The sequence below is a fragment of the Leptonychotes weddellii genome, chromosome 6 (assembly GCF_054177405.1).
Source record: "Leptonychotes weddellii isolate Sample4059 chromosome 6, ASM5417740v2, whole genome shotgun sequence".
Lineage (NCBI taxonomy): Eukaryota > Metazoa > Chordata > Mammalia > Carnivora > Phocidae > Leptonychotes > Leptonychotes weddellii.
In genome coordinates, this window is record NC_138374.1 from 126,493,873 (window position 1) to 126,505,979 (window position 12,107).

The 12,107-nt window shown below is 37.3% G+C and overlaps 1 protein-coding gene across 1 annotated transcript in view; it reads left to right on the forward strand.

The window, feature by feature from the left end:
• The window catches only part of RRP15 (ribosomal RNA processing 15 homolog), a 49,530-nt gene that overhangs the window by 14,565 nt on the left and 22,858 nt on the right, over positions 1-12,107 (forward strand). The window contains exons 3-4 of the mRNA XM_006738264.3: positions 534-631; positions 3,490-3,691. Coding sequence (XP_006738327.2) covers positions 534-631; positions 3,490-3,691 — 300 coding nt within the window. The remainder of the gene's footprint in view (positions 1-533; positions 632-3,489; positions 3,692-12,107) is intronic.

A 12,107-nucleotide genomic window follows, 5' to 3' on the forward strand; every position in this document is an offset into this window, starting at 1 on the left:
GCCTGAGACAGCAGTATATACTGATGCGGTGTATTGGTGTGTCAAGTCAGGTGCCTAGGACCAGAGTACTACTGGATACAGTGCTATGATTTTAAAAGCGGATACAAATTTTTAATATTCTGACTGCTGAGAAAGACAGTTTCTGAAAAATAAACAGTTTAAACTTGTGGTTATTAAAGACAGTAGTTTGGGATCTTCCTGATGCTTACCTCTGATCTGGTGGTGGCAGGCCAGCATGTGGCTCTCTCACACCTTACCTTGTCCTGCCTGCCTCAGTATCCTGGCAGCCCTCCAGGCCCCTGCTGTCAGAGAGCCTGACGGAAACTCACTTTGTGCTTCTCACATGACATGCTGAGTGCTAACCACAGGCCTCCTGAGCTGAACCCCTAAAAGTGTGGGGTTTTTTCAGTCCCTGTGACAAACTAAGCCAGAATGATTTATTACCTTTGTCCTTTCACAGAGTATCATATCAAAGTATGCTGCACTTTCAAAAATGCCTAATATTCTTTCACATAACAATATTTATAACACAGCTTGATAAGAAGCGGGAATGGGAAATGATGTGCAGAGTAAAGCCAGATGTTGTCAAAGACAAAGAAACAGAGAGAAATCTTCAGAGAATTGCAACAAGGTAAGATTGTTTTTGCCCTTTAAAAAATAAGTATATTAAAGCTTTGATAGTGATCCATTTCTGACTTGACCTGATTCTTAAACTCTGCCTTCCCAGAGCCAAGTGATTTATATCAAAACCTGCCTATTTAATCCTGAATTCAACCAAAGATTTTACAGATCTCAGGAGGCAAGAATATAACGTCCTCAGTGTATATTTGGTTTGAACCTGTTGCAAACCATATTGTTTCTGTAGTCAGGAAAACAGTGTAGACATGCATTTCTCTTATCATGGTTGTCTGAGTTTATGGCAATAGATTATTTTTGTTATCTTACATTGTACTTAGGACATAACCAGTTTTGCATTACAGTAGCTTTATGCTGTCCTTTCACTCTGCATTTTTTTTTTTTTTAAGATTTTATTTATTTATTTGACAGAGAAAGACACAGCGAGAGAGGGAACACAAACGGGGAGTGGGAGAGGGAGAAGCAGACTCCCTGCCGAGCAGGGAGCCCAATGCGGGACTCGATCCCGGGACTCCAGGATCATGACCTGAGCCGAAGGCAGTCGCTTAACCAACTGAGCCACCCAGGCGCCCTGCATTTTTTTTTTTTTTTTTATCATTGGCACCAAGTGTTTATTTGATGCCCTCTGTGTCCAAAGATAAATAGAATCTGGTGGCTGCCAGGTGGTCCTTGCCTACTCACCGGTAGGAATTACAGTCTCTTTGAGATTAGAGGTACGTCCTGTGTGTTGGAAACTTAAAGCAGGAGATTGTCAGGGGAGTTGGGGAAGATTTCACAGAGGAGAGAACATTTGAGCTGCTACTTCAAGAATATAGCAGTTCTGCTTAGTGGAATTATTTTTTATTTTCTAGTTACATACATTATTTGGGTCATTTTTTAATCCATATGGGTGTTCTATAGTGAGATACATAGAGCCATACTGCTAGGTTCAAATCCCAGCACTGACTTATTACGTGTGTGTCCTTGGGCATGCTACCTAATTTTTCCGTTTCAGTTTATTTACATATAAAAACAGCAGAATATTATATCTACCCTGCAGGATTTCTCTGAGAATTAAATAAATTAAAAACATATAAAGAATTTAGAAAAGTACATGGTTGGTGCATGAGAGTAAGTGCCTCCTTAAATTTTATACCTGAGGCACCTCCCTTTCGTCACTTTGGTCCCAGCCCTGCTCTGAAGGGTATGGAATTTTACCCTCCGTATAAGCTAATAAGCTAGTCTGTTAGTTTCCTGGATACTGCCGGAAGACAAGAGACTTTTGGGTCAGAGACAAAGGACTTTATTACTCTTGGCAAAGCAGTAGCCATAGCGTCACATTTCCACTGGTTCCCTTTATCCCTCAGTGGTAACACAGGTGCCCCATATGGATGCTTGAGCATGCAGTGGGTTGTGTTACAGAAGAACACTCTACTTGGGAATCTATTGCTTTTTTGGTGAATGGTAGTAAGCCTGCTCTTTGCCTGGGGGGAGACGTTACCTTATCTCTCAAGGTTGCATCCTACAAACTCATCTCTCAGAAATGACCTGTGTAAAGAACAGTCAGGGCCTTGCATCCTTGAAAAACCTAGCAAGAATGTGCAGGGATACTCAGGGTCCATTGCAGAGTGCCTCTCCCAGTGATAGAATTTTAGAGCTGGGAAGGATGGTAATGGTTTATATCAGTATTGTCCAGTAGAAATATAATGGGAGCTACATATATAATGTAAAACTTTTTTGTAGCCACATTGAATACAGTAAAAAAAAAAAAAAGATAAAATTAATTGTACTAATGTGTTTTATTGAGCCTAAAATATTCAAATTATTTTTTATTTTATCATATAATCAGTATAAAACAATTACCAATGAGATTTTAAAATTCTCTTTTTTCATATTAAATCTTCAATATATTCAGTCTGTATTTTAAACTTGGAGCATTTTGCAATTTGGACTAGCCAGCCACATTTCATGGCTCACTAGCTACATGTGGCTCATGGCTACTGTGATGTACACTGCAGGTCATAATCTTCAGAATTCTTCTTGGAATGAACTTAACTATAGACCAAAATATTTAAATAAGTATTTCATTTTAAAATAGGATTTTAAAATTCATTTTATATTGGGGCGCCTGGGTGGCTCAGTCAGTTAGGTGTCTGCCTTTGGCTTGGGTCATGACCCCAGGGTCCTGGGATTGAGAGCCCCATATCGGGCTGCCCCCTCGGTGGGGAGCTTGCTTCGCCCTCTGTCTGCTGCTCCCCTGGCTTGTGCTTGCGCACGCTCTCTCTATCAAATAAAGAAATAATTTTTAAAAAAATTAGTTTTATATCATAGGAGTTGCAGATAATATAACAATACTTTTTAAGCTACTTGAGTATTATTTCCATTTATAGATGAAACTGAAATCTAGAAAACCTTTCCTAGGGTCAAATGGTTAGATAGCTAACTGTAGAGGCTGTTCTCTTTCCATTGCATTGTGATGTCTTCAATTACTGTGGGAAGCCTGCTGCTCCCTCTCCCACTCCCCATGCTTGTGTTCCCTCTCTTGCTGTGTTTCTCTCTGTCAAATAAATAAAATCTTAAAAAAAAAAAAAAAGATACTTTTTAGTTCTAATTGCACAAAAGTTGATTTAGAAAGATGAAAACAAAAGAAAAATCACATTATCAGTCCACATATATTTATTTTCTAGTCAGAAATTTGTATTCATTCATTGAAATGTATATTCATTTTTTCGATTCAACTCTTTTCATTTGAGTGCCTATTAAATGCTTGCCTCTTTCCTAAGCAGTAAAACTACATTGTTCTTATCCTCACAGTTTGTATCCTAGTGTAACTGTTACTTAACTGTGTTATTCTGGTCATTTTATATTCTATAGAGGTGTGGTACAGTTATTTAATGCTGTTCAGAAGCACCAAAAGAACGTTGATGAAAAGGTTAAAGAAGCTGGAAGCTCTATCAGAAAACGTGCTAAGTTGATATCGACTGTTTCCAAGAAAGATTTCATCAGTGTTCTGAGAGGGATGGATGCAAGTACAAGTGAGAAAAGTTCGACTGGAAAGAACTTGAAAGCCAAACAGGTGAGACTTTTATATAGGATTCAGTGCATCAGACTTTTAGTTCTTAAAATAAAGTTTTGGGGTGAAAAAGCACACTATAAATTTAAAAATGTGTATTCTTAAGTTTCATGATGATTTATTCAGTATGGAAGTCGCCAGTTATAGGTGACATACATACCCCTGCTGTTAGAACTCAGGAACCAATGGATTCGGGTAAATCTTTTGGAGACACTAGGTCTCTCCCATCTGAAATCCTGCCTTTTGTGCGTTTTGGAGACTAGAAACCTAAGTGAGGGAGACAGCTTCAGTTTGCGACTTTGACCCACAGAGGTAATTGTGATGGCATATAACTTCTAAAATGTGAAGCATCAGAGCTTTGGGGAACATAATGGAAGGTCATTCTTGCATGAGCTTGCTTGGTGATGTTTGACTAGTTGGAAGATGAAGAGTATAAATACTCTTCATGATCTTTGGCATGATCACTTTGCTTCTGCAGTCCTTTTGACCTGTGGACTCCAGTTGTTGCCTTTCTAAAGGTACCAGGTAAAAGGTTTTGAAATGTGCTTTATTCTCAAAAGGGCTGTTTGGTTTTGTTTTTTAATTAAAGTACAGTACTGGTGTGTTTGATGGCTTAATTTTTATTGCCAACAAAAAGTACTTCAATCAGGAGTCTCTGTTGTAAGTTTTTTGTTTGTCTTTTGGTTTGCCAGTTGAAACTCTGGCAAGAAGAGCATTTAGGAATTTCATGCTAACCTAGAGCTGAAGTATTTTTTGAGTTCTTTGATTGAGTTGCCATTTTACCTAAATTTGACAAAAGGTTTCTAAGCTACTTAACTTTGTCTATCTCTTGCATATTAAAGGACCCAAATTGTTATTTATTTATTTATTCAAAGATTTTATTTATTTATTTGAGAGAGAGAGATGGCGACAGAGAGAGCACGAGCAGGGAAGAGAGGGAAAAGCGGGCTCCCCACCCGAAGGGAGCCCAATGCGGGGCTCGATCCCAGGACCCTGGGATCATGACCTGAGCCAAAGGCAGATGCCTAACTGACTGAGCCACCCAGGTGCCCCCTCAAATTATTTTTTAATTATCTACATAATACTGCTGCTCACTGGTGCAGCTATTTTAAAGTGTTAGAATTAATTATAAACATATGAATACTATGTTTGGGGGTCATTACTTTTTAGTTAAAAAATCTAACCTGCTGTGTTCTCATGAGGGACATTTTACTCTAAAAATTGGAGAAAGATCTAGCAGCATTAAATGAGAGAGTTAGTGGGGAGATGGAAAAAGCAAGACTTATTTTTTTCTTTTTTCTGTTCATTTCAGAATGACTTTAATAGAAGCATTTGTTTTTGCTTTGGTATTATTTTTTTCATGAGTTATGAAAATATATGAAGGGTTCTTTCCAGTACCATTGTTGCCTTTTTTTCTTACCATTTGCACTTTTGCCCTTGACTTTCTTTTTTTCTACTTCACTGTCAAACCGAAGTGGCTTTGCTCTAAAAGTAATTTGTTTCTAGAACTTCTTACCCCATACTTAACAACATCTTGCTACATTTCTTTTAAAAACGTTGCTTTCACTTAGATTTCATATTTATAGAAAAACCACCAGACTCTTTTTTTATTGGACTTGATTTCGCATCTGAATAATATAAAAGTACTATAATATTTGTAATTGGGTCAGTTATTAATGTCAGAAATATCTGCCTAGTTGTACCTGGTGCTATCCTTGTATCTTTTAAAAGAGTCTTGCAATTCAGATAGAGAGATGACTTCAATTAAATAAGTAAGATTAAAAAATTCTAAATTAGTATGTCTAGACTGCACGTTATCATCAGTTACATTAGGTACAATAAGAGATAGATTAAGTGGCTGCCCTATTTGTGGGGGGATTGTGATGTGACTGTCATATTCGTTTAGGACATAGATCAGTAAACCGGTGTAAATTACTGGGACTAGGTGGACTTTTAAAGCAGTTGAATAGAAGGAGGGAAGGGAAAGTTGGGAGTAGTATGCCAAAACGTGATTCAGAAATGAGACATAGATTAATGAAATGGGGCGCCTGGGTGGCTCAGTTGGTTAAGCGACTGCCTTCGGCTCAGGTCATGATCCTGGAGTCCCTGGATCGAGTCCCGCATCGGGCTCCCTGCTCGGCAGGGAGTCGCTTCTCCCTCTGACCTTCCCCCCTCTCATGTGCTCTCTCTCATTCTCTCTCTCTCAAATAAATAAATAAAATCTTTAAAAAAAAAAAGATTAATGAAATGGATAGAGAAGGATAGTAATTAACTACAAAATAAAATTTTCTCTTTTTCTCATATTTTACCTTTTCCTAGCACCATTGCACACCTTTTCCATGCTCCTTCCCTCTCAGACAATCAGAGAGAAGAGCTTTAGGGAAATTCTTGTCCCTTCCCTGGGCATAAAGGGTCAGAACACAGCCTTTTTATCCTGTATTCCTAATATTATGAAATCTTTACAATTAGAGTCCATCCACATACGAACTGGATCCACTGGCAGCTGTCTATCAGGATTCCAATCTGGAGATACCTTCATTATGTCTTCAGCTCCTTTACCCCGTTACACCTGTTATTTGTAGTTGTGACATTAATGTCTTATGTTCAAAAACAAAAAAGAGCCGTTAGTTTTATATTAAGAAAGCTGGATAAAATTGTAGTAATATAAATTAGAGGTTGGATCCATTATATGAACATACATTAGGGGTGCTTTTGGTTGTGTCTGGTTTTTGTTTTTGTTTTTTTATTCCTTAGGAACACTCAGAACTTGGAAATTTATTTTTAAGAGCCCGTTTTCAAAAATTTCTATACTCCTGGGCGCCTGGGTGGCTCAGTTGGTTAAGCGACTGCCTTCGGCTCAGGTCGTGATCCTGGAGTCCCGGGATCGAGTCCCGCATCGGGCTCCCTGCTCGGCGGGGAGTCTGCTTCTCCCTCTGACCCTCCTCCCTCTCATGCTCTCTGTCTCTCATTCTCTCTCTCAAATAAATAAATAAAATCTTTAAAAAAAAAAAAAAAAAAAAAATTTCTATACTCCTGCAAGATATAAGTTTTAAGGCATTGTGACAGATATTTCTTAACTATGTCATAATCCTGAACAAGATACTTTTCTGAGAACCTTTTCTTTTCTTTTTTTTGGCATTAAATGCATTTTATTTTCAAAGCAATAGGAGCATGGTTTCAAAAGGGAACTTGTGACTAAAAAAAATTGCCAGTACTCTTCCCCATCCCTCTCTGCCCCTTGCTATGCTCCCTTCCAAGGTAACCATTTTCAGTTCTTAGATCTTTGTTGTGGTATTTACCTCTGTATCTTAAATAATATTTAGACTATTTTTTTAATCAATATTAGATACCTTTTATGGAAGACAAAGAATTGTCATTCTTTCCTTTGCTGCCATACCTCCCATACTGTGTCCTTCCAATGTAAGCACATTAATGCTTTTAGCTAAATCAGTATTCAGTGTAAACATCATTTACTCCTGAACAAAGTAATGTAAGATAATACTTCTTTATTCTTCAGCTTAGCTTCCTTACAGTTTTTGTTTTCCTAGAGGTAACAGTTGCCTCTTTTTTAAACCCTTCTCAGTACTGTTTTCTCCGCGGTCATCGTGCTACAATCTAGACTGGTGGTTCTTTACCCTGGTATGCACTTAGACTTTGCTTTATCACTGTCCTGGGAATTCCCTTTGCTTCTTCCCTTTGCAGTAGCCTCTGTTTCTTGGACTGTCTTATTATCTCTTGGCTTTCACTCTCATTTTGATAAGGTCACATTTACCAGTTGCTCTCTGGAAAAGGGTATAGGATATCTTCATTTTTAGTTGATGTGTTGGCTGAATTACATGTAGTAGATGGAACAGTGGCCCCTAAAATCCTGAGTTTGTGTTCTAATTCCTAGAACCTATAAAATGTACCTTAGAGAAGGGGTCTTTGCAGATATAATTAACTTAAGGATTTTGAGGTGAAGAGATTATCCCGGATTATCTGGGTGGGTTCTAAATCCAGTGTTCAGTATCCTCACAAGAGACGCACAGGGGAGATTCGACAGAAGTGGAAAGGCAAAGTAGCCACAGAGGCAGAGGTTGGGGTGATATGGCCACAAGTCAGTGTTCAGTATGTAGGCTTACTCAATACAGTCTCTATGTATTAATCAGCGTTCCTGAGTTCAAGACTTTTCTGGTTTAATGTCTTCAGAGACTAAACTAGTGTCCATGGTAATGTCTGTCACCTGACTCCATAAGCCAGAAAGGGAAATTAAAAGTCTACGTGCTTCTTACACAGACTGTCAGCCAATCTGTATTTTTATCCCACCCCTCACGTCCACCTCCCCCCTTGCCTCCAGTTCCTGAGCATGGACCCAGTTTCTCATGTAAACATTAGCTTTCCTTCTCTCCAATTGGTTTTCACTGCTCTATCCAGTGTTCAAACTTGTTGGCATATTGTATCTGTAGTTATTTTCCCATCTGATTTTTTCCTTGTTTGTTTTTAACTTTTTTTTTTTTTTAAAGATTTTATTTATTCATTTGCGAGAGAGACTGAGAGAGAACAAGCAGGGGGAGAGGCAGAGGGAGAGGGAGAAGCAGACTCCCGGCTGAGCAAGGAGCCCGATGCGGACTCGATCCCAGGACCCTGGGATCATGACCTGAGCCGAAGGCAGACGCTTAACCTGAGCCACCCAGGCGCCCTTGTTTTTAACTTTTGATACTTTTAATTTCAGTGGGCTTTCCATAAGAATTAGAGATAAATGCATGTCTGCTGTTTAATTGGAAGACTTCCTTTTTATTTTAAAAGCAATAAGGTTAATCTTACTGTAACTTCTTATTGCTTTGATGGAATTATTGGGAGTCTTTAATTATAAGGTATTTCACAAACAGTCAATCTTTAAGTATTTGAAAGTGGACATTTTTAATGTTTTGAAGTGGATTATTTAAAGAAATACTTGTTTATAAACATTTTTCTAAAATATAAAGAGGAATATGTCCACTGAAAGCAGATATACGCCCCTCCTGTATTTATCTGGATTTGTGTCTTCTTGGAAACCAGCTTTGTGATCATCTCTATCCTTTAAGGATCTTTAGATATTTAGATTCATGTTCTGGCATATCTGTGATTAACATTGTTTCTTAGAAAGTAAAGAAGAAAAGGGAGTACATGATCTTTTAAAAATTTGTCTAGTATGTTGATTTATTTTTAATCTCAGATAAGCAGAATTACTAAATCATTTCTTTATACAACACGTAGCTATGATTTCTAAGTCTGTTTTAAGGGTCATATATATTGTGCCCTACATATCTATATTTGATTTATTTCATTTTATATTTCTGTATTTACTATTTTTGTGAGCTACAATTTCAGCTGTTCAAAGTCTGCTGGTTCCATTTAAAAACCATAATCTTCTTCAAAGGCTTTTGGTGCCTGGATTGGAGCAAAGTTTTTGTATGTTCCAAAGACGGCCTTTCACATCATTAGCTGTTTATCAAAGTATTTTTAACTTCCTGATTCTGCTGACTTGGATAATATTGTTGCCCTTAGAATTTTTTTTATCTGTTTTGTCTTAATTTTATTGTATGCAATCATTATTTCTGGAGTAAAGTAGTTGGGAAACCCTTCCTTAGAGGCAAAAAAGGTATAATTGCTTTTTAAAGATCATTTTTAGGGCAAGAGATTTTTGAAAAGACGTAAGTATTTGTCAGACTGATATATTAAATTACATTTGAATCATTAATTACTATATTTTTTGGAGCTGAACCCAAATACTGCAAAGTAAAACAAAAACAAAAAAGTACTTGATGGGCTCATTTCAGAAGAGATAATAGCTAATATTTGTAAATCAAAAAGCCTTCACTAGAACTTAGGGGGAGTAGTATTCTAAGTATTTTTGTCCATTAAAAAATGAGCTGTTTCTTCTGTTACATAGGTAAGGGTTAACTTTTTTTCTTAACAGCAGTTGCACATCTCTTTCATCATGGGAAATCAGGTCATTTGTACAGTGGATGTACATCACTTTAATAAATGTACAAATTATACCTCTGTCATTCACAAATTTAACGATCTGGTTTTTTCTTTTAAATTCCTTATATTGCAAAGCTTATGTGCAGAAGTAAGTCATTTATTTGTGAGTTCACTGCCCAATATCTACTTCTCAATAATGCCCATTGTTTTCTCAATTCACGAACATGTCATGTCACAATAAATCTTGTTAAATCAATATTAGAGACTTAGTTAATTTTTTTTTTTTATTTTATGTATATTTTTGTGAAATAGGGTCATGACAAAGAATGCTGTTAGTGGAAGTGAGAAAGCCTAAGAAAAGAGTGATTCTTATCCAAAAAATAGAAATTTGGGTTAAAGTATTAAATGTTAAATTCAGTAGAGGTTTGGTTCTTGGGAATAAAGCAGTCCACTAAATATTTCATATGGAAACAAAAAGAGAAACCACTTGACAATTGTTTAAGCAAGTATTCCAGGTAGTATAGATGGTATGTTGCTTATGAAATTAGAAGGTAGTGAGGTTGGAAAAATTGTGATGGGAGGATGTTCATAGAAAACATGACTCTCAAGAGGAATGTGCTTCAGGAGAATACAAGACACTTAGCTTTAGTTTTAAAAAGTCATGAAGCAAACATAGTGAAGGCACTTGTTCATTCACTGGACTAACCCAGTGTGTGGGTAAAGGTGCTTTGAGTATCTAAAGAAGCATTTTCATTTTATAATATGAATTCTGATGATAAACAGGAAAAGAAGGACCCTTTCTGAGTGGCATTTCTGTTGAAATGTTTACCTTCAAGCTAAAAAATTTCATGAAGAAAGTCATAAATTAGAAAAAGTGTTCAGTGCTATTGAAACTAGCCTATTTTGAAATAGAATCTTTGAAAACACTTAAAAAAATGAAATAAGTGTCAGAGAATGAAGTCATAATAAGTAGGCATTTTCACAAGTAGTAATCCAAGGGAAAGCAATGGGCAGTCATTGTGCATAGGGGAAGAAAGCCTACCAGTTCTCAATTTTTTGCATCCTTTATAATTTCCTTTCCTTTTTCTTCTTTCATAGAGGTTGGGATATCGGGTGTTTGCTGATGGGTGGGAGTCTGGCAAAAGGGATCCTGAGGAAGTAGGTTGGGCTCACATTTTTAAGTCTTCAGTTTTCTGTTAAGGCATTTGGACCTTACTCCTTAGGCATTTGGGAGCCAGTTGTAATTTTTCATCAGGTAAGTGACATGATCAGATTTGATTATTTTTAAGGAAAAGAAGGCTGAAGGATGGAGAGGCTATCAGAAGACCAACCAGTGGGAGGCTGTTGCCATAAAGCAAGAGGGGAAAACCTGAACTAAGGTGTGGGGGGGGTGGGGATTGATGGAAAAGAAGAACCAGGTTGGAGAGGTAGTTTTAAGGTATAGATTGATTTAATTTGGAACTAATACGACTCGGAGGGGTCGGAGAGAGGGGAATTGTGATGACTGCGAGGTTTACAGCTTGGGAGATGCAGAAATGGTGACAGCTTTCACAAAATTGAAACTGTAAAAGGTGGAACATGTTTGGGAGATAAAGGCTTATTTTATTTTATATCCCAGTATAGTTAAACTACAGTATGATATTAGCTTCAGGTGTACAATATAGTGATTCAGCACATCTATACATCACCCAGTGCTCATCACAAGTGCACTTCTTAATCCCCATCTCCTATTTCACCTACCTCCCCTCGAGAGATGAAGACTTGTATAAGATGAAGTTGTAATCAGAAATGAGAATGACCCTAAGGAGCAGGTTAAACACAGCAAGTGTGGGGTGAGGCACTTGGTCAGTGCAGGAGACATGACACAGAGGAGCGGGCTCCCAGAATAGCAGTGTGTATGAAGCCCCTTGTTGCCGAAGTTCATGAGTCCTGTATGTCTTTGTAGGGCCCTAAAACAATTTACTTGTTTACCTAGTCAGGGAAGGTGCATAGTGTATTTTAGAGTTTTTTTCACGTAATTAAATTTAAATGTTTCTAAGTTTAAAGAATTAATTTTCAGTTATTTGGAGAGAATTCTATAATCCAGAACCTGTAAATCCCACTCCTGGGCCAAATAAATGGAAGGCCCATATCGTCTACATACCAACATGTAAGAAGGCACATTGACGGATTCTGTGATGTTGACCCTGAGTGGTTTTTAAAAAGATTAAATTGTATTTAGGACACTTTGTTTAAGGAAGCAACAACAATTTATATTTTATATAAGAAAGGTTCTCATAAAAAATTTCAGTTTTAATCCCTCAGGAATAGTTCTTTCCTTACCCCATTCAGAACACCTAGAGAGAGATATTTTCCCGATATGTTGAATAATCAGGATTTAATGTAGAGCCATTATTTTTTCCCCTTACTTTCCAAAGTTGTGGTTATTCCTTTTTCTCTTTTCTTGAAAAGTTGACTAAATCCAGTCAAACTT